General features: G+C 57.8%; 1 protein-coding gene across 5 annotated transcripts in view; it reads right to left on the bottom strand.

Moving 5' to 3' along the window:
- SPEG (striated muscle enriched protein kinase) overlaps positions 1 to 22,147 on the bottom strand; it is a 58,397-nt gene that overhangs the window by 13,398 nt on the left and 22,852 nt on the right. For all 5 annotated transcript variants that reach the window (XM_052657584.1, XM_052657601.1, XM_052657609.1 and 2 more), the window contains 20 exons: positions 17,777 to 17,952; positions 17,460 to 17,548; positions 16,284 to 16,459; positions 13,548 to 13,808; positions 12,282 to 12,440; positions 11,987 to 12,176; positions 11,649 to 11,872; positions 8,849 to 8,968; positions 8,506 to 8,610; positions 7,712 to 7,918; positions 7,190 to 7,313; positions 6,903 to 7,078; positions 4,270 to 4,382; positions 3,813 to 3,981; positions 3,505 to 3,601; positions 3,203 to 3,403; positions 1,783 to 1,840; positions 1,155 to 1,232; positions 849 to 1,027; positions 294 to 320 (listed from right to left, as the gene is read on the bottom strand). In XM_052657584.1, the coding sequence (XP_052513544.1) occupies positions 294 to 320; positions 849 to 1,027; positions 1,155 to 1,232; positions 1,783 to 1,840; positions 3,203 to 3,403; positions 3,505 to 3,601; positions 3,813 to 3,981; positions 4,270 to 4,382; positions 6,903 to 7,078; positions 7,190 to 7,313; positions 7,712 to 7,918; positions 8,506 to 8,610; positions 8,849 to 8,968; positions 11,649 to 11,872; positions 11,987 to 12,176; positions 12,282 to 12,440; positions 13,548 to 13,808; positions 16,284 to 16,459; positions 17,460 to 17,548; positions 17,777 to 17,952 (2,929 nt within the window). The remainder of the gene's footprint in view (positions 1 to 293; positions 321 to 848; positions 1,028 to 1,154; positions 1,233 to 1,782; positions 1,841 to 3,202; positions 3,404 to 3,504; positions 3,602 to 3,812; positions 3,982 to 4,269; positions 4,383 to 6,902; positions 7,079 to 7,189; positions 7,314 to 7,711; positions 7,919 to 8,505; positions 8,611 to 8,848; positions 8,969 to 11,648; positions 11,873 to 11,986; positions 12,177 to 12,281; positions 12,441 to 13,547; positions 13,809 to 16,283; positions 16,460 to 17,459; positions 17,549 to 17,776; positions 17,953 to 22,147) is intronic.

The following is a 22,147-nucleotide window of genomic DNA, read 5'->3' as shown; positions in this document are numbered from 1 at the left end:
GACTAGTCCCCTGTCTAAATGGCACTGAGTCAGCACTGGCCTTCCCAAGCATACTACCAGTGTGTCCAACCACTGTGGAGGCACATGGCGGTGGACAAAGCTTGGACACGCAGGCAGAGTGTCCACGTTTATGCTCGTGAGGCCCCTTCCAGTGTAGGAAGCAGCCAGGGCATGGAAGAGAAGGGGCAGGCTGCAGCCCTCAAATGTTCTGTTGCCCCAGGCTCTGCCAACCGTTGGGCCTGCTGTGAGAAACTGTTAGGAGACGGGGTTCCTGAGAGCAAAGGGGTTCTTACCAGAGGAAGGCGACGACACCCACGGGCCTGTGGGGAAAGGACAGTGAGCAGGTAAGAGGCGGCCCTGTTCCACCAGAAGTGAGCAGTCCTCTCGCTGCTGCTGATCTACTGAGGCAGGGTCCTCCCTGTGAACGCTGCCAGGGACAAACGGGCACAGGGTCGCCTCCTTTGGGGAAGACCCTGAATCCAGAGGTCATGATGTGCCTGGAGGACTCAAGGATCATGGCAAGGCTGGCCTAGGAAGTCTGGAGGAATCTGGGGACCAAGAGACTGTGCCTGCTTCACTTGGCGGGGGGAGGCAAGGTGGCTGTAGGTGGGGAGGTGTGGCACCCAGGACTAGGGCTGAGGCCTTGAGTGGTTGGGTTGGCCCTGAGGGAGGAGAGGGAGGTAGTAACAAGGGCAGGAGACCCCTGTGAGCAAGGTCAGCAGCTGACTGTCAGAGAAGGCAGGCATTTGGGCTTAGTAAAGCTCCTCTCTGTCCCTGAGTGAGTCCTCAGCATGGCATGGGGGGAAGCTGCCCCAGCCCACCCCAGCAGCTCAGCATGCCAACATTACCAGATGTCAGTGACTCCAGACACAGGGGTCTGGTTGACAATCTCGGGTGCCACAAACTCCGGTGTGCCGTACTGGCAATACTGGGGCTCTCCTGGTGTCAGCTCCTGAGCGTTCCCAAAGTCACAGATCCTCACCTGCTCCTCGCCCTCAACACCATCCCACACCAGCAGGTTCTCGGGCTGTGGGACACAAGGCAAGACGTGAGAGCTGAGGGCCAAGGGGAGGACACACCAGGGCCTGGCTCCCACAGGTGCTGCCTGCTCCCACCCCCCACCCCCCACCCCCCACCCCCCACCTGCATCGCACCTTGACATCCAGGTGCAGCACATGGTTCTCGTGCAAGTAGCATATTCCTTCTAGCACCTGCCGCATGTAGGCCCGGATCTGTGGAGACAGGAGGCCCAGAGTCCGGGGAGTATTATGTTTGATCACCACCAGGGTTGTGGCAAGAAGCCAGGCTATGCCTGGGAAGTGGCCTTCAGGAGGGGGCCAAAACATGGGTTTGGGGTTACTGAGGTTCAGGGTTTCCATGTGCAGCTGCACAGGCTGAGCACAGCACAATTAGAGGAGGACACCATTTACATGATAATAAGTAGAATTGTGCAGTGCACAATTTGTACAGCCCTACATGGCAGGATAGCACTGAGGCTGAACAGAGTCTGGATGGGGCTCCTTCTGGGGTAACGTCTGAGTGATCTTTATGGGAGGAAGACTGAGAAAGAGCAGAGCTGGGGGCCAGGGTGGGCGCTGAGATTTATAGAAGACAGTGCACGTCCCAGTGTGGGGGTCTGCTTCCTGCCTGACAGTGCCATCCACACCACCTTGGCCTGTTTGTGGGCACAGATGGCACGCCCGGGATGTACCCCTCAGGTCTCAGAGCTCAGGTCGGTGAACGCTGGTGCCCAGCCTGGCCCCTCCCACCCACTGCCCTCACCTCAGACTCACACACGGTGGGTTTCCTGGCCATTCGCTCCAGAAGCTCCTCTGTGCAGCTATGTCCTGGATCAAGGAAACAGTAACCAGTGCCAACAGCCGGGCCCACCTTAGGCGGTGCCCTCCACTCCCAGAGCTCTGGTTGGGCCCTAGCTCAGCACAGGTTTCTCTTTCCCCAAAAAGCACATCTGCTACCAGTTATCAACTGCATCTTCCCCTTTCCCTGTCATCTGGGTGAGTAGATGGGACAACCCTGCTTGAACTCTCGCTGTGGGATCTCAGGCAAGTCACCTAACCTCTCTAAGCCTAGGTTCCTGCTGGTGTCAAATAGGGATAATGTTCTTCTCACCTACCCTGTGAAGTGTCTGTAAGGCTCAAGTTAGAGCAGTGTTTTGTTGACTGTGGATGGAACCTCTTGACTCTATTTGAGAATGACCCAGAAGGCCCATGACACATAATAATTTGTCATTTTGCTGAGGTCAGGGTTCTAACAGTGCAGACTGGGAGGCTAGTGTGTAAGACACGGTCACCCTGCTAGTGGCAGTGACAAGCCAGCTGCCCAGCATCCTTACCTCAGTGTGACTTTGTTTAACTACAGCTCTTATGAAAGAATAAAATCCGTTCTGTATGAGAAGAGCCTCTCAAATAAAGCCAAGTATTAACGTGCATCTGAAATGCGGGTTGCTGCAAATGTTTGGATATACTGTACTGCATTCCATGATAAAAATCATGTGCCTCTCGCCGACTGTGTGATCTTGGGTGAGTTACTTTATCTCATTACACCTTAGTTTCATCATCTATAAAATGGGGATAATAAAATTCCGAGAGATAAGTATACATGATAATGAAATAGATATTGGTAAAGCTCCTAGAACACTGCCAGGCACTGCAGGCACACTGCCAGCACACAAGTACTTTGTAAATTTAAGCTAAAAAATGCTGGTCTTCACACACGTCTCCAGACTCCATTCTGTAAGTGTTTATAAGATGTCTTGGACTTCCCTGGTGGTCCAGTGGTAAAGAATCCACGTGCCAGTGCAGGGGACACGGGTTTGATCCCTAGTCCAAGAAGATCTCACATGCCTCAGAGCAACTAAGTATGTGTGCCACAGCTCCTGGAGCCCATGCTCTCTAGAGCCTGTGCTCCGCAACCGGAGAAGCCACTGCAATGAGAAGGCTGTGCGCTGTACGGAAGAGTAGCCCCTGCTCGCTGCAACTAGAGAAAGCCTGCACGCAGCAACAAAATAACCCAGTGCAGCCAAATATAAATAAAAATTAAAAAAAAAACAAAGATGCTTCGAGAAATCCCAGTTGTCAACGGGACCACTTCGTAAAATGTAAAACATGTTGCTAATTGGCTGTTCCAAGGACCAGTCATTCAGGGCACGTATCCCCCACCCGCCCAGCCTGTCCCAGGATACAGCTCGGTGACGATGACCAGTCCCCGGCGCCTCTCGAAGGCCTCGTGGAAGTAGAGGATGCAGTCATGCTGGAGCCGGGCCAGCAGCCGTGCCTCCCGCCACGCCGATGCCTTTGGCTTGGCCTGGCTGGGGATGAACTTGGCTGCAAACTCCAGTCCAGAGCTTCGCTCCACTACACGGCGCAGGTAGGAGAAGGCACCCCTGGGTGAGGATGCGAGGAGAGGACAGGGCTCAGCTGTTGCTGAGTCTCAGGCCCAGCCTCTATCGGCCCCCAGACACTGCACCCACTCTGAGCCCCACACCTGCCAATCTCCTGGTGGATGTCATAGAAGTCGCTGAGCCTCCTTCCTCGCTGCTCCTCGTCTTCCCTGATCCCTTCCACCTCCATAGCTGTCTGAGCTGAGGAAGAGATGCCTGGTGTTAGGTGGGGAGGACAAGACGAGGGATGGGGCAGAGACTCAGCCAGGCGGGCAGCCGGAAGACACAGAAGAGAAGCATAAATGTTGGAGCTGGGGCTGGAGGGGGGCGTGGTCTGCAGTGAAGGGCTGGGCCCATATCATTGGATCCTTGGGTGAGCACTCTGCCTTGCTCCCCTTGAGTTCCAACCCACCTGAGTGCACAGCCAGCTCTGCTTTGCAGGAGACTTCGCCAGCCAGGTTACGAGCCGTGCAGGTGTAGACCCCTCCATCCTGGGCCCCGGCGCTGAGCACCACCAGGGAGCACTCGTTCTCTTCATACACAAAGCTCACATGGTTGCTCTCGGTCAGCAGCGCCTCATCCTGCAGAGATGGCCGTCACCCCAGCCTGGGCCCAGCTTCCTGTCTGCCTGGGACCCAGTTCTGCCTCCACACCAGAGACCCAGTCTCACCCTGCCCTCAGGGTCTAGTGCTAGCTCCCCTAGGGGCCTGGCGCCACCCTTGTTTCCCAGTGTCACCAACACCTCTGGGTCCCACTTCCTCCTCCTCTCTGTCCAGGCTTCCCTGACCCCTTCCAAGCCCCCAGGAAGTCACCCCTCCATTCGACCCCCTCCACCCATGCTCAGAAGGAGGCTGCAGCCAGCCTCTGACCTTGTACCACATGATATCCGGCAGGGGCTTCCCGTCCACCACCACGGCAAAACGAGCGGTCTCTCCAGCCCCCACCTCCACATCCTCCATGATGGACTCAAACCGAGGGGCCTCTGAAACACGGGTGGTGGTGGGGAAACAGAACGTTGGGGTCACAAGGGCCTCCCTCCTCAGCCCCTCTCTGAGCCCTCCCTCAGCAACCAGCTCAGGCAGAACATCAGACCCCGCCCCCCTCCCGCACCCCTCAGAGTCCCAACACCCCACTCTGGGGCTCTCAAACTTGGCCGAAGAACATGAATTCCTGGCCTGAACCAAGCACTCTCCCTGTAAATCTAAACGTGATGTTCTGCAAATCTCGGAAAACCTCAGCCAGGGGGTGCAGGCTTGCTTTGTTGGGCTCTCAGGATTCATTGGCCAGCTTTGAAATTAGGAGATTTTCACAGACAAAAGAAATCTGGATTTCCTGCCTCTATTGGAAAAACAGGACTGGCTGTCCTGAGCTGCTTCCCTCACTGCATTAATGGGCTGTCCCGGAGTGGCCCGACACTGCCCCCTGTGGGTGGTGGCCCTCAGCACAGTCCTACTGCGGGCTTCTCTGACTGTACCCATCCAGGGCCCAGTGGGCGGCTCAGTTTGTGACCCCGCGTGGAGTTCACGGATGGCACTGCCTCCATCTTGAGGTTTTCTCTCTGAATCTTATTTAAATATTTAAGGGGCCTTTTACCATCTGGAAGATGGCAAGATGAATAGTCAACAGTTCTCAGTTTAGTTCTCCCCCATGTGACTGATTTTATTCTCCACACATATCATGTTATTTCCTGGTAAAGCAGCTCCTAATTCTCATGACGGAATTTAATACATATTCCAATGTGCTTGTGTTTTTTGGAGAAACTTCTGGTGCCCTCCCCCTCCTTTCTGAGTGTTCGAGGATCTGGGCTTTAAGGGGAGTAGGGGGGAAAGCAGGAGTGCTGGGCAGGGAGCACCACCCAGCCTCAGGCACATAGCTCGACTTCTGCACAGAACAAAAGGGACGGCATCCTGGGGAAAATGCATCCATGCTCCCGGTATGGAGGGAAGGGACCATTCCACCTGCCTGGGGGACGGGGGTGGGCACAACAGGAAGGGGTGTGGATGCAAGCCCAGGCCTGCTCTAGCTCTGGCCAGATGGGACTCAGTCTCCCTCAGTCACTGTCCTGTCCAGGCTGGCTGCTGTTCTCTCAGTATCCAGGGCCTCCCCAAACCCCAGGGCTCCTCCTACACCTGGGAAGAAAGATGAAACCTACAGATGCTACTAATAAGGAGCCAGTGGTTGGGACTTCCCTGGTGGTCTAGGGGTTAGGACTCTGCTTCCACTGCCAGGGGCCCAGGTTTGATCCCTCGTTGGGGAACTGAGATCCCACAAGCCATGTGGTATGGCTAAAAAAACCCGAAAAAAATCACAACCAAGAAGCAAAGGGGTGGCTGAGTGGGAAGTGCAGGGGTGGGGTATGGTGGGAGGATGTGAGGCAGAGGGGAAGACACAGAAAAGGGAAACCAGAGACCCAGACCATCAGTGGCTCCACCCCATCCACCATCCACAGCAGGGCCAGCAGGGCCCCCATATCTCCTCCTCACACACCCTACGGCCACCTCTCTCCTACTTTAAAGCTGCCCGTCCTGCCCTCTAGGAATCTGGTCCCTAGTCTGCTGGGTATGGGGTGGAGGTGGTGGCAGGGGTCAGTCTACGAAGGTCAAAAGAATCAGAAAGTTTCGAGTGGACTTCAACAATTTTTTTAAAGCACCAGAAGATGTACATTTACCCCGTGATAAGATGGCCTGTGCTAACTAAAATGTCACTTTCTTTGCATTTGCTTGGAATCTTATCTACTCAGCAGGTAACTGTTTAGCTCACATAGATCCGAAGTTCTGAGTGGCAGTTACATGCGTCTAGAGTTAATTAACAAACTGGAAAACAAGACAATTACTACTTAATGCAGGCTACGGTCTGAGAGACTACATCTTGAAAGGAGAAACCTCACTGCAAAGGTTGGGAGGCTCTGTCACACAGGCTTGTGCAAAAGAGCAGCAGCCAGGATCCCAGAGCTGGAAGTCTGGTGATAAGATGCTCTCGCTTGGGCCTTTTTCTCTACCTTCATCCCCCTGCACTGCTCCACCCCTGCCCCCAGCCCCACCCCAGTTTGTTATTCTGGAAGTACTATTTCCTGCTATGTTTAACACAGGAGCTAGGAACACTGTCTGGCTTTGGAGTAGGGCATCCAGGCTTGAATCTCAGCTCCTGACTTATTACATTGTGTGACTCCGGGCCTGTTACTTAGCACATTCTCTGGGCCTCAGTTTCCCCATCTGTAACATGCAGAAAATAGCTGATTCCATCTCACAGGGTTGATCTAAATATTAAACAAGTAATAAATGTAAGGTACTCAGCACTGAGCCCAGCACATACAGTTTCTCAATAAATATCTTATTAGTACTAGTATCATTATTGTTACTACTGCTGCAGTTATTATAGCCATTAGATGGACAAGCCTGAGCAGAGGCACTTAGGATTGTCAGGTGGGTGTGTACACCTGGGGGGTGAGGAGAGGGCTGTGGGCCTCAGAGCAGGGAGAGCTAAAGAGGCCGCGGTCACCCACCTGCCAGCTCCAGGGTGACTGAGCAGGCCTGTGTGCCGTGGCGGTTGCGGGCAGTGCAAGTGAGGGCTCCCAGGTCCCGGCGGCTCACCCGGCAGATCCGAAGAGAGTACTGGTTGTCATCCGGCTGGCTCAGCTCGTACACACCCGGCCGGGCCTCTAGGAGGGCTCCTCGGCAGCTGAGGGACACAGGACGGGGCGGTCACCCAGGATCCAGCCCCAGGGAGGTCAGCCTGGCCAGCTGGAGCGGGCACCTCATGTGAGCAGCAGGGCAGGCAAGGCAGGCTCACCTCCTCCAGACGACCTGGGCCTCCACATGGTTGAAGGTGACGGTGACACTGGTGGGCTGGCCCTCCACCACATACACGACGTCTGGCTTGTCCAGCACGGCGGGCGCCTCCTCCAGGGGCGGGCCTGCGGACAGGAGGGCTGGCTCAGTGCTGGGCCTGACATCAGACCCTCAGCACCCACTGCTCTCGGAACCCTCCCCATCACCCCATGAGCTCCATTTTTTTATAGACGAGGAAGCCGAGGCTCAGAAAGGTTTAGCAACTCATCTAGGAAACTCAGCCAGGAGCGGCAGATCTGGGATTGGACCCCCAGCTCCTCTGACCCAGAGCCTCAGCCTCAACTTTGGTGCATGCAGCTTTCAGGAGTGAGAAGGAAGCACTCTTTACAGGTAGGAGTTGTGCGCAGCCATGCCAATCCTGCCAGTTATTGCGTCCACACCAGCCCTGGAGCCTCCTCCACGGACACCCAGTCCCCTGGCCCGCTGGCTCTCGCCCACCCCCCTCCAGGAACACCAGGCTCACCACGCTCCAGCAGCTGCGCGGGCTCGGACGGGGGCGAGGGCTTGCTGCTGCTCTTGATGGTGGTGCTGAGAACCCGGAAGACGTGCTGGACCCCCTTTCGCAATCCAGTGGCTGCCCACCCGGGCTGCCGCAGGCCCGTGACCAGCGCCGTCCACTGGTCTGAGCCCAGCACCTGGTGCTGCACGGTGTAGGTCAGGGCGTCTGGGTCTGGTGGGGAGGCAGCTGCTAGAGGCGGGCCTGGTTGGGGTGCCCCCTGCCCCCGTTCTGCTGGCTCGGGACCCAGGGACTCATCATCAGTCTGGCCTGAGGACCTGCCTCAGTTTCTCCTGTCGCTTCTGCCCGTTCCCCCACCTGCTCCTGCCCAGCCACAGGCGGGGGAAAGCTCAGAGCCCACGAGGTGTCAGGCATGCAGTCCAGTTACAGGCGGGCAGGGAGCTTAACTCAGTTCTAATTCCTCGCTGCCACCCGAGGTAGACAGACTGAGGCACAGAGCAGGACGATGCTGTGCACGGGGAAGAACCACCACCCAGGCACCCAGTCCCTCTGAGAAGAGAAGGCAACATGGCAGCCCCTGCTTTGCCACCTCCCCGACCCAGAGCCAGGGCTCTGTCGACCACGGGGAGGGGGCCCGTAAAGCCACTTCCGTCCTATTTTCAATGCTCCATCCACTCCAACTCTGACCTCTATGTCCCCCTGGGCCTTGCCTTCCTCTCCTGGCCCCCCCGGTACCCTGCCTGAGCCTGTCTTGTCCATGCCCCGCCCCCCACCCATGGCCCCATGTGGCCGGAACCCACCGATAGCCATGTCCAGACTCCTGGGGGGGTTCCATGCAAGTGTGATCATCCTCCCGGTCACAGCCACTACCTGAGGGGCACCGTCTGGGGGGCCTGGAACCACATCTGAAAGCCACAGGTCCACCGTCCATGGGGGTCCTTTAGGGCCCAACCACCCCACGGGATCACCAAGCCTTGGGGCATGGGCTGGAGGTAAAGCCCCAGGGGCACAGGCAAGGCCAGGTGGCTCCCCAGAGAACGGAGGGGAAAGAGAGCTGGTGCAGAGGCCCTGCCCTCACCCACGTCCCCAGGTGGGCCAGAGGCTAGGCTATGTACCCAGCTGACTGGAGGGTACCCGCCTCACCTGTGACGTAGAGATGAGCATAGCAGGCAGCTTTGCCCAGCTTGTTAGCAATGACACTCTTGTAGACGCCAGCATGCTGAGGTCCCACGGCGGGGAACACCAAGCGATGGACATCCCTGTCTGGGGGCGGGGAGGCACATGACACTGGGCCTGAGCTGGGAGGATACTCCAGAGGATGGGCCCACGCCATCCAGGCCTGGCCCTTCACCCCCCGCTACCCCCCCACTATCCGCTATAGGCGGGAGGGAAGGGCAGGGCAGACACAAGAAGGGAGCTACACTCTAGGTCCAGGCTGCCCATCCACACCTGCGGCCCCATGCCCACACCTTCTCATCGTCCTCCATGACACTTCACCCTCTGCAGGTTCCTACCCCGGACAGTTCCCTCTTTTCCATCCTCAGAGCCACTGCCCAACCCATCTCCAGCTCAGAGCCCATGAAAGCCTCCACTGGCGTGGTCCACACCCACCAGCCTCATCACATGCAATCGCTCCATCTGAGGACCTTCACGGCACCTACTGCCAAACAGGTGGCCTCCAAAGCCCTCAGTCCAAACTCTCATCCACTCCGTCTCCTGCTATTCTTCCATGTCCTGACCCTGACCCACCATCAGGTCCCTGAACAAGCCACATGAGTCCCATCTCCAGGTCTCTGCTCACAAAATTCCTCTCTTCTGGACTGTTCTCTTACCTGAGGCCTCCTTCTCCTTCAAGATACAGTTTAGTGAGTGCCAGCCCAGGGCACTCCTCTCAATGCCCCTGGTCCACTCTGCCCCTCCACCTCTGACTCCCTCCCCAGGATGCCCAGCACCCAGCCCACACTACTTCAGGTGGTCCTTCCTCTTTTCTTGCATGCGTCCTGCCTCCCGTAAGCTCCTTGAAGACAGAGCTGATTTGTCCTACCAGGCTCAGAAATGGATGCCTTGCATGCAGTAAGTGCCAAATACATTAGATTATAAATTACAATAAAATTTGTTTGCACCGTGCCCAGTCCATGCCAGATATTTGACGTGCATTTCTTTCTCCATATCCTTTCAACAACCCTGCAAGAGTGTCCTCATGTTACCAATGAGGTCAGAGACATTAACAGACTTGTCCCAAGGTCACACCACTAATAGACAATGAAGCCATGGCTCGAACTTGGTTACCTTTGATTCCTAAGCTCTCTCCCTACACCGTGCTTCCTGAATGACGGTGAGGAGGCCATTCCCCGGAGGGACATGAAGGGGAAGAGATGTGCACTGTCCTTCCTCCTCGACGTCAGGGCCGTCCCCAAACACCCCTCCCTGCTCTTAGAGGTTATCTCTGCCCGAAACAGCCACCCATTCATTTATCTCTGCTGACACTATTTATAAAGGAAGAGAAGCCCAAGGCCACTGCTGACCCCAGATACTGACAGAAACAGAGGCGCCGTCTCAGATCCTGAGACAGACGCTCAGCCTGGGCCTGAGAGCAGATTGGGAGATGGGAAGCCTGTGGGCTGAGCAAAGACAGTGGTGGATGGGGATCGAGGGGAGAGTCAGAGCCAAGGCGGTGACACTGGGGATGGGAGGGGTGAGTGGAGCACGGGTGACAGGAGATGTCCTGGTTAGGCAGTTGGATGGTATTTGTCTGCCTTTAGGTAAATCTCTGTCCCTCTGCAAGCCTCAGTTTTCCCATCTGTAAACAGGGACCATAATACTTGCCTTACAGTCCTATGGTGAGGAAGGCGGGATTCTCATGTCAGGCCTTTAGCATCAGGGCCTGCCACTCAAGAAGTGCTTACCAAAGGCGAGTTTTGTCACACTGCAGCAGCAGTTAGAGGAACCCATCACGGGGTGCATGTGGTACTGTCTGAGAGGGCGTAGCTAGACCTTCTCACACGAGGCTCAGATTCCTTTAAGGATGGAACTGAGATACCCCTTAAGAAAACACCCAAGGCTAGGAGGACACCCAGAGAAGCCAATGGCACCCCGCTCCAGTATCCTCGCCCGGAAAATCCATGGACGGAGGAGCCTGGTCGGGTGCAGTCCATGGGGTCACTAGGAGTCAGACACGACTGAGCAACTTCACTTTCACTTTTCACTTTCATCCATTGGAGAAGGAAATGGCAACCCACTCCAGTGTTCTTGCCTGGAAAACCCCAGGGACGGGGGAGCCTGGTGGGCTGCCGTCTGTGCGGTTGCACGGAATCAGACACAACTGAAGTGACTTAGGAGGAGGAGGAGGAGGAGGACACCATCCCAAATACGCTCCTGTGTAATTTTCCTGCTGCTCTTTCTTCTTTATTTGTTATTGAACAACCCTGAACCAAGCATCCTTTTGATGCAGACGCTACCCATGTCGGGATTTTCACTGGAATTTCTCCAGGAGGGTGTGAGAAGCATCACTTTATCAACTAGGATGATGGTAATGGTAACAACAGCAGCCGTAACAGTGACATTTAACACTCACTGGCCCCTTGCTATTTGCCCTATATGCTCTCTGTGTATTAACTGATTCAATTCCCACAACAAGCCTACCACAGATGAGGAAACTGAGGCTTGGAGAGTTCTGTAACTTGCCCACAGTCAGTAGCAGGCTGGACTGCTGGGCCAGTAAGTGCTAACGGGCCTCTGAGGCCGAGAGTGGTGACCCAGCTGATGGGGGCCAGGTGGGCTCAAGGCAGGAGGCTGCGACCCCATAGCCTCTCTGGGCTCCCAGGCACCTCATCCTTGACCAGGTGAGAGAAGGAAGGCCCAAGGGTGGAGAGAGGGGATGGGCTCTTGCAAGCAAAGAGGGTGCTGGAGGGGACAGCCCCAGAGTCCCTTCCCGGACACGTACACTGTGTCATGCGCCGGTCGTCACTGCTCTGGATGCGGTGGCCGTTGTGGAACCAGCTGATGGTGGGGTAGGGCAGGCCAGTCACCTGGCACTCCAGCATGGCCTCCTTGGCCAGTCCCACGTCCAGATCCTGCAGCGGCCGCAGGAAGTCGGGCATGGACAGCCGCTCCAGCTCACCCTGCTCGGGCTCCTCGGGGATGGAGGGCATCTTCTCCAGCTTGGAGCTGTAAGAACCACACAGTGGCCCAGCGGCTCGGAGTCACACCTCCTACCACAGGGCTGGGCCCCCCGGAGGCAGCCCTGGCTGCGCGGGGGTGGTGGGGGCCTCAGGGCGGTACCTAGGGCCGGTGGCAGCCGTCCGAGGCTCCTCCACGTAGAGCTGGGCTGAGCAGTGAGCCTGGCCGTGGGTGTTGGCGGCACTGACCGCGTAGAGCCCCTCATCCTCACTGCCCACGTGCACGATGTGCAGCGAGTGCAGGCCCCCATCCTGCCGCAGCCGCACGTTCTCGCTCTCCTCCACAGGGCGGCCTGCGAGGGACGGGGGTCAGGCGGCAGCCTCAGACAGGGGCCCTGCCCTCTCACCCCTGGGGGGGGGGGGTCCCCCCCCAACATCTGCGGGGTGGAGGGCCATACCAAAGTGAGTCCAGGTAACGGAGGGGGGCGGGCTCCCGCTGATCTTGCAGTCGAAGCGGGCAGCGCGGCCCTCCAGCACTTCCACATCCTCCAGCAGCCGCGTGAACAGGGGCGCCAGCGAGGGACGCACGGTCAGTCGGGCACTGCAGGTCAGTTCATCTGGCAGGGAGGGGTCAGCATTGGGGCAGGGAAGGCTGTGGAACCCTGGGCACCCCAAACCACCAGTCCCGCCCTCATGCTGGGCAAGTAAAAGGAGCTCGGGCAAAAACTGGAGCCTGCGAAGAGCCCAGCTAGGTCCCGGCGCACCAGACTGAGGCCACGGGCAAGATCGAGAGGCCGGACCATCTCCAGAGGCTGGTGGGCAGTGAGAGCAGGCGGCAGGCTGCTGGGGCAGTGGGGATATGTGGGAGACCAGGGCATGGCCTGGCTCTCCCCTCCTCACCTCGTCCTGCCCACCCAGGGTGAACCTCAGCACAGCTCTAAGAGAAGGGGCTAAAGCCAAGCCCACTCCGTCCTCCACACCCCTTCCCCCTACCCTTGGAACTCTCTTCTATGGCCAGGTCGTGCCCACACTCCCTCGCCCCCATCCCAGACCCAGAGCACATGCCCCTGTGCCCCACACTACCACTGCACGCAGAATCTTCTGGGGAAACAGCAGCCCCTGATGCTGACCTGATCCCTTCCTGCTTACAAAGGCCTCCTCTTTAGGTGCACATCACCATAACCAGATGAGGCATTATCTCAGCTCCTCAAACGAGGACGGGGACCAGGCCAGAGGTGTCATTAATAACAGCAGACATTCATTAGGCACCATCCTTCACCAGGTGCTTAGCTTTGTCCATCCATACATTATCTCATTAGCCCTATCGCTCCCGCTACGATCCCTGTTTACAGGCGAACGGCCTAAAGCTCCGAGAAATGAAGTGACTTGTCCAGTTACGTGGCTGCTGTATGGCAGGGCAAGAACTGGAACCCCAGTCCAGGTGTGGTTGCTACAGGTTGGCACTGGACTCCCCAACAGGAACGACAGTGAACAGGGACACCGTGTCAAACACCTGCTTTGTGCCAGGTGTGACTGCCAGTGCCGACTTGATGGAGGCGGGTGCACTGCACTCTCTCACCCCACTGCTCTTCTCCCCAGAGATGGAGGCCCGTTTTCTGGCCGTCTTATTCCACACCAGCTCCTTCGGGGCTCCTACACGTCCACTCCCCTCCCTCCAGCTCTGGGGAGCAGGCAGCAGCCCTCGGGCCCAAGTGGGCAGTTACCTTTGGCCGTGCTGAGCTTGCAGGTGTAGACGCCACTGTCGTCCTCATGCACAGAGGTGAGCAGCAGCTTGCATTTGCGGCCATCGAAATGCATCTTGCATTTGAGTAGTGCGGGCTGCAGCAGGCGGCCTCGGCACAGCCAGTCTACCTCCACGTCGGTGGGACCCGCCACCAGGCACTCAAACAGCGCCATCTCCCCGGCCCCCACGTCCACGTCCTGCAGAGGGGCCAGCACGGCCAGGGACCGGCTTTCAGGGTGTGCTGGGTGGGGGAAGCAGCCACAGGGGGCACACACGGAGCAGAGAAACATGGGGAGAGGGAGACACACACGCACACACACAGAGAGACAGACAGACACAGAGAGAGAGATGCATTTTGTTCCTTTGGAGACAGGGAAAGCCCGCCCGCCCAGCAGGCCAAGACAGCAAGGAGCTCCCAGGCCTGGCTTCCGCATGGCCATCCCACCTGGGCCAGAGAGGGGGAACTCGGGGGAAGCGGGAGGGGATCAAGGGCATGAAAACCGGGAGGGCCACATGGGGACAGAGACGGCGGCGGAAAAAGAAGACACAGCACACCAGCTGGGTACAAACTGGACTTTATTTGAACTAAGAAACAGGTATTTCTGAATATGCCCACACCAACTACAGCAGGCCCCTACTCCTGCGCCAAGCCTGGCTAACTCTCATTCTCAGATAGAGCATCCCTGGCCCTCATGGTGAACAAGGGAGCCCCTAAGGGCCCTAAGCCTGCCGCCCAGGGCCGGGCCTCAGCCAGGCCTCCTCATCAGCACAGGGCCCAAGGGCCTCTGGCTTTTGGTCTCTTGTGAAATAGAAAGGATTGTGCCATTTGAAACCCATTTCTGGAATGGTCAGTGCCCCCTGAACCCCTTGCCCACAGCCCCCTGCCCCTCTGGTTCCCTCTATCCTACGGATGCCAGGCCATGTCCTCTCCCCCTTTGCCTGACCCCGTGCCAGCTGGAGGGCATCCGTCCCTGACTGTCACAGACACACAGACAGACAAACAGAAAGACAGACAGGGCCTATAGCAGAGGCAGCACATGCACTCGCTGGGTGCTCCCCTTCAGGGAGAGACTGGGGGTGGTCTTGATACTCCTCACAGCAGCCCTCCCCTCCTGGCACCCAGTCCGTGGGGGAGCTCCCAGCCTGCCCGACCATGTGTCCGCTTGGGGAGGGGGGTCCATAAGGGCTCATGGGCTGTCCCAGGACGCTGCGTGGGTGGGGAGGGGAGGGGAGGCTGGGACAGGGTCCGGGCCGGCAGGGTCTGTGGGCAGGAGGCAGTGAAACACAGCGAGGTCCGAGAGGTGCCTGAGACAGGGGCGCGGCTCGGAGGGTAGCGGGGGGGAGCGCAGGCGGCCCCCTGAGCTCACTCGCCTGTGTACAGACAAAAACCTCAGTCAGCAAGCGGCAGGTTAGTGCAGCACACACACGCACGCACAGGCACGCACACGCACGCAGACCTGGCTAGGGCCCCTCTTAAGACTTCCAGGGCGGCATTGCTACTTTCAGCTACCCCCCAGGTCGGCCCTGGGGGGAGGGGGCAGCAGTCAGCCAGAGGCCAGGTCTCCAGGGTTCCTGGGCAGGCAGAGGCCCTGGGCAATCAAGAAAAAGGCATTCCTAGGCATCAGGAGCACCCCCACCGCCTGGGGGACACTGGGGGGGAATCCCAAAGAGAGGAGCACCAAGACGTGGGTTAACACAGAGAAGCAAGGCAGAGCCAGGCCCTGATGTGGGGGTGCAGGGGGGCGGTGGGGGAAGGAGCAGGACAAGGAAGGGGGCTGGGCTGGGGGGGTAGGCAGGAGGAGAGCTGAAGAATTCAGAGACGGAAGAGGTGGCAGCCCCAGGCTCTGGAGGCACGGGCGTGGTCACTAAGCGCATGGGGACTGGGGGCGGGGCGGGGGGCAGGGACCATGACTCTCTGGGTCCAGGCTCCAGTAGGGGGCTGGGGGGCTCCTCAGAGCTGGCCTCTGCCAGGAAGAGGGGGAGGTGGCTGAGTGTGGAGCTGAGGAGGGGGTTCCTGACCCTGAACTGCCCACAGGGAAGAGGGGGAGTAGAAGGTGAGGCAGACAGCCTGCCCTGGGGAGGACAAGCACCAGCCCCAAGGAGCTGCCTGCTGTCCCTGAGGCCTAGAGGCCACCTGCCCTTACGCCCCGACTCCGGGGGCCCAGTCCTCTCCATCTCTTCCCAGCTCTGCTCACCCTGGCAACCCTGGGGTCCCTGCAAAGCTCCATGCCCAAATCACTCCAAGGGCCCCTCCGGACGGGTCCAACTATCAAACACTCCCCACTGACACGCCCAACCATGGTATCGTCCACACAGCGATGGGATGGGTGGAAGAGGCAAGAGAGGAGCGGGGAGTGGGTGTGAGGAAAGGGCCTGGCGAGGTGATCAAGGCTTAGAAGAGTGTGAGATGAGGACCGCCGGCGACAGGAAGCAGGGTCTCTCGAGCTGGCACCGGAGCAGGCGTGATGGAGGGTAAGGAAGGCAGTACTGTGTAGTAAGCTGAGCGCTCAACAATTTGCTGTGTGACCTAGGGCAAATCGCCTCCCCTCTCTGGGTCTCATTTTACTCACTACAGCATAAGCAGCTGAACCTAGGGACCTCGAAGGCCCTTTCAGTTGTGGCACGCCATTAACTAAGCTTGTGTGAAAATTGGCAACCGGGCAGGGATGAGGCCAGGGCCAGGGTGAGGGGTTCATAGAGAGCTTGAGGTACTCACCTCTGACCTCCAGGCGCGCCTCGCACTGTCGAGCGCCATACTCGTTAACCGCCTTGCAGGTGTAGAAGCCAGCGTCACCCCGCTCAGCAGCCAGGATCCGAAGCCGGCATAGCCCATCCTCTGCCTCCTCAGCAAAGCGCCGCTGGTCTGGGCGCACAGGCTGACGGTTTCTCAGCCTGTGGGAAGGGTGAGAACTCAGTCCCCAGGCCCTGCGAGCACGGGGCTGCAAAGCCAAGCAGGCCTCCCACCCCAACATCGTTTGTCCGCTCCCCAGATATGACTCACTGGGCATGGGCACCCCTGGGTTACAAGGCTTGCTTTTCACCCTGACTCGCAATCCCACCACTGCTCCCCGCCCCCCAGGAACTTCCAGACACCCTCTGCCCACCTGGGTCACTCCCTTCTTGGAACCTAACTGCACTTGTGTGTGCGTGTGCTTAGTGGCATCCAACTCTTTGTGGCCTTACGGACTGTAGCCCACCAGGCTCCTGGTAATTGCAGTTAAGAGTAACACCAAGCTATTCAGCTCTTGATAATTCTTCGATTTTTGTCTTGTTTTTACTTATGTTAATAGACAGATAGCTTTCTCGCTTCCCAAAAGGAATAGGAAATAACTTAGTGTTAAAAAAAACTACACTGGGGACTAGATAATCATTTAAAAGTGAAAAAGAGAACCCAAACCAATAGAAAGCTAAGCCAAATGAGTCATCAAATGGTACCTGAGATGAAGCCCGGAAGCTAAGGCCCACGTTTAACTCTGGACACTGGCAACTCAGTAACAAATTATTAAGTGTGGGCCCAGTGCAGGGCTGGGCACAGCACAGGCCTCAAAAAATCAACCTATTGTCAAACGACAGGGCTGAGGTTGGGATGGGGGTTGGGAGGCTTCTTCAGGAGTGAGAGGACACCTGGTCATTCATACCAAGTGGACAGACAGGAGACCATCTGTTACCCAAACCCCTCGCAGAGGGGAAGCCCTGAATGAGTGTGAACACCAGGGCAGGGGTAGGGCCACAGTGCAGGTAGCCTGGGATCCCACTGTGCCTGGGATGATGCCCCTTCGGACAGACTGAAGTCCACAAAGTGTTCACTGACACACCACCCAAAGCCAGGCTTCACAGGGCCCAGCCTGGAACCGGCAAAGCTGGAAGATGGTAGTCAGGGGCTGCTACTCACCAGGAGACCACCGGCTTGGGCTCGCCCTGCACACGGATGCTCATGGTGACATCTTGGCCTTCCCTTACTGACTGGTCCATAAGTGAGACCTGCAGGGGACCCCGAGGTGACAGGTGAGACAGGGCCCAGCTTTGACTCTTAGGGTCAGGGGGACCCTGGGTCAGAGGTCTCTTCCACACCAGTCTGACGGAGGCCGACTCTGGGTAAGAAGGGTTGATGGGACAAAGCCCCAGGCCTTGCTGGAGCCTGGTGTGGTCCCAAGAACAAAGGGCCACGCAAAGGAATAGGAAGCTGGGGCTGGCCTTAGGGGGTCTGACCTTGAAAGTAGGGGGCGCCTTGGAGCCAGTGTCCGAGGAACGGCGATTCTGGCCAGGACTGAGCTTCATGGTGGGGGCTCGGGGCCAGGTCTCCCCGGGTTCCGGGAACTCCTCTGGGGGGCTCAGATACTCCTCGTCAGAGGTGATAGGACTGCTGAAAGGAGATGTTGACCCACCTGGAGGAGAGACAGAGGAGAAACGTGACATAGAGATGTCTGGAAGAAAGGGGGAGTGGGCAGGGAGACTGAGACAGCTGGTGGAATAGTCTGGGGTCAAGGACCTGATAAGGTCTGCAAAGTTGCAGAGCCCAGGAGTTGATGTAGCTCTGTAAAGGCCCAGGAGCCAAGGAAGCTCCGTAGGCCAGCTCTGCCCTGACTTCACATCCTGGGGCTCCTACTCACTTGCTGTGTGACCTTGCCCAGGTGTTTCCTGTCCCAGAGCCCTGGACTCGTGATCTGCCAGACGTTCCCAATCCTGACCCTGCTGATCCTCTTGAGTGGGGCAACCATAGACAATGGCCTGGGGCCAAGAATTCAGGCCCCAAAGGGGCCGTTCCTGGACCTTGTGGGAGATTTGGGATTCCACCGGAGCCGGGAACCCACATTCCCAGCATTGAACTGCAGGCCCCCAGTGCAGGTGGGTCATGGCTCTGGGCCCCAGAGTGGCACAACCAGGACACCCGTTTCTCCAGTGAGCTGGGCCTGGTGCAGAGGAACACACGCCTCGGACAAGCCCCATCCTGACCTCAGTGCCAGGGCCCATGAGGCGGCACTGTCCAGCCAGCCCTTCCCCCACTCCCTTCTCAGCTTCCTGCCCCAGATACCCCAGGGGCACCTGTTGGCCCCAGCCCTTGAGCACAAACCCCCAAACTCTCAGGGGCCAGGAAGGCAGAGTTTTGAGTCATCCACAGAGAAGGGCGGCTCAGGGGAAAAGGAGGGGGCACCAACACTGCTTTGGGAGAGGGGTGTCCCCAGGGCCCTGACGCCCTCCCCTGCAACTGGCCAAGGGCCCAGCCTCACTGAGCTGGCTCCAATCCGACTGCCAAATACAGACATGAATCTGCCACAGCCCCCTGGCCCCTCCTCCTGGTCCCCCACCCCAAGCCCCTTTGGCTTCGCCCAGGGGCAGGGCTTGCACCCCAACTTACCCCGCGAGACTCTGCACACGGACCCCAGCCGGCGCTTGTCCTGAAGGCTCTGTCCTGGCACCAGGCCTCCGGTGGCCTGCCCACTGCCCACCCCTCCGGCTCCCCAGGGAGCCAGAGCCCAGCCTGCCCAGCCCCACTCACTCTGCTGAGGCTCTGCACGAGGTCTGGGGGGAGGGGAAGGAGCTTGGGGAGGGGGAAGGAGGAGTAGGGGCTAGCCTGGCCGGGACAGGCTGGGTGGCAGGCAGGCAGCTGGCCGGGGGAGGTGGTGCCTGGGCCCTGGAGCAGAGGGGGAGGAGAGGGGAGGGACAGAGAGGCCTCCCTATTTAGCCACCCTGCTCATTCCCAAGCAGCGGGATCTGCCTTTTCTCTCCTTACAGCTTCTGGACCCTGACAAATGAGAAACCCCCTTAATGGTGCCTTGGCTCAAAGTGGGGGGGTGCCGCTCAATCCCAGGGGAAGACGAGAGTGACACTTGGCTGCAGCAGTCAAGATGCCCGCACTGACCCATTTGTCTTGCAGTGTCCACCACAGGAGGTACTGACGGCAAATGGCCCCTATGATGCCCTTTTCCCTGACCAAATGGCCAAGCTCCCTGATGCTGGAATCCACACCACCAAACCTCAACTGCTAGAGCCGGACCATACCCAGTCCTCCCTGGTGCTGAGGATCAGAGAGCTCTCAAAACCTTTGACTTCTACTCAAGGGGCCTGGAGTCCCCCCTCTGCCTCCCCAGTCCTGCCACGGCAGGTGTGGCCCCGCAGTGACCATGGGTTCCTGAGCCTTGCACCCGGCCGCCTCCTCTACCGGGGGGACCAGCTGGTGACATCCCTCACCCTCTCTGCCCACCAGAGCCGACAGGTCAGGAGGACAGAGGCCGCTGCCCACGGTGGCCCCTCACCTCTAGCACCCATCTGCACTTGGATGGGCCTGGGCCTCGGAGACAGAGCAGCAGAGCAGGGAGGCTGTTGAGGAAAGGTCACATGGCCTTCTCCTGCCTGCAATCACCCCCGCCCCGCGGCCACATTCCCAAGCTATGACCTGTGTTTCCCAGCACTGCCAGTGAAGAAGGGGGGAGGGCCCACCATTCAGGTTGGCTGTCCTGACATGGAGATGGAGAGGGAAGTCAGGATGGCACTTGATGAGCATCTGCTCAGGGTCTGAGCACTAGTTGATGCCAAGATCACAGGCATAGCCCCTGGAGGCAGGCATCCCCCTCCTCTCTGTGGAGTCTAGTGACCCCTGGGGTCACCTGCAGGTTGAACAGCACTGAGGCAACTCAAGTGCCCAAAGAGAGACTGCAGAGATTAGAGCTTGACTGGCAGGGTTTGCAGGGAGCCTGAGACCCCTGGTGGTGGCTGGGGGAATAGCACCTGGGGCATGGGGTGATCAAGTGATTCAGGAATCCACCTGCAAAGCAGGAGACCCCGATTCGATTCCTAGGTCGGGAAGATCCGCTGGAGAAGGGGTAGGCTACCCACTCCATTATTCTTGGGCTTCCCTTGTGGCTCAGCTGGTAAAGAATCTGCCTGCAGTGCAGGAGACCTGGGTTCGATCCCTGGAGAAGGGAAAGGCTACCCCCTCTAGTATTCTGGCCTGGAGAATTCCATGAACTCTATAGTCCAAGGGGTCGCAAAGAGTAGGACATGACTGAGCAACTTTCACTTTCACTTTCAAGTCCCTTAGTGGCTTCCTGGGTAGCTTAGCTAGTAAAGAATTTGCCAGCAATTCGGGAGACCCCAGTTCGATTCCTGGGTTGGGAATTAGGAAGCCCACAAGTCGGGGAGCCCTCCCTCTTAAGACCAGTGCATCTCAACATCCCAGAGGTGTCACTGGTATAGATGCAGTCACAGCCACCTACATGAAAAGCCTCTACATCAGGGCTTCTCAAAGTGGTCCTGAACCACCCGTATCAGGACCACCTGGCAGCCTATTAAACTATAGATTTCTGACCTGAGGAATTATATTTTCTGAAACAAAAGAATTTTTTTAATGGCATGTCCCCAGGGAGATTCTTATGCATAGAAACATTTAGGGACCCCAGGACCCTCAGTGGATGAGGACAACCCAAAGAAGTGGTATCACTAAGTCCCACCTCAGCCGGCCAACAAACTTCAAGGCCAAGCTCCAAACCTTGGAGGACTGGCTTCACTGGCCTCTCACCTGGCACAAGGCCCCTGACTCACAGCGGTGCTTCTCAGAGTTCACCTGGCACCAGAATCATGTGGAGAGCTTCTTAAATCCAAGCTCACTGGGCCCCAGCCCCAGAGTTTCTAATGCTGTATGTCTGGCTGGGGCTCTTACCCTCCATCTCTAACACGTCCCCAAGGCGATGCTGATGCTCTTGGTCTGGGGTCCACAGCTGGGGGACCTCTACTCTGTGGTCTCTGCTGCCATCCCAACCTCCACTCTCAGGCAGATCCTCACCTCCCTTGGCAGATTCGCATCCCGCCCAGCCTCTGCATGTGACCTAGGCTTTCCCAGAGGTTTGTGAAAGCTTCTACCCTCACTGCCATTTCTGTGGTCCACTCCAGCTCTGGCTGTCCAGGAGGGCCTCCAGGTATGACTAGGAGAGCTGGCAGGGGTGAAGAAAAGAGCAGTGTCCTCAGGAAACTTCCAGCTGGTTGAGATGACAAACCAGATGCTCACACGACTATAATATCCAGCATGAATAAGGTGGCAAGACTGGGGCTTACTGATAAGGGCCAGATGAATACAGAGAACAGGATGTTACTTTCGGCTCAGGGAAGAAGGGAGAACTGATGGAAGGGTGGTATTAGAATTCAGAGTTTGGTTTAAGTAGGAAAAAGCATTCCTGGCAGAGGAAACCAGCTGAGCAAATGCTCAAAGGCAGAAAGCGTGTGCAGTGAACTGTAGCTCATCCTTCTGGCTCAAAACTAGGTAAAGAAGAAAGAAGTGGGACGTGAACGTCAGTGTCTCTGGCCATTGCGGGGTCATGCTCAGGCCCAGGCAGTCAAGGTCTGCTTCAGGGGTGCAGCCTTCACTCTGAGGGTAAAGGGGAGCTCTGGGAGGTACCTGAGGAAGGGGTAACGTGCTGGAGGCTCACAGCACTGACATATGTGGTTGGGTTGTTCACAGCCCGCTCTTCACACGCACTGTCTCGGGAAGTCCTCTAGAGGCAATTCCTCTAAATGTCTGCTGGGTAACCCCGCCGGGGAAGTGAGGGAAGGGAGGGCACAGGCTGGCCTGCAGCTGAGAGCACCCAC

This window comes from Budorcas taxicolor, chromosome 2, assembly GCF_023091745.1.
Source record: "Budorcas taxicolor isolate Tak-1 chromosome 2, Takin1.1, whole genome shotgun sequence".
Taxonomy (NCBI): Eukaryota; Metazoa; Chordata; class Mammalia; order Artiodactyla; family Bovidae; genus Budorcas; species Budorcas taxicolor.
Note: the sequence above shows the minus strand (reverse complement) of the source record. Positions and strands in the feature narration are given on the sequence as shown.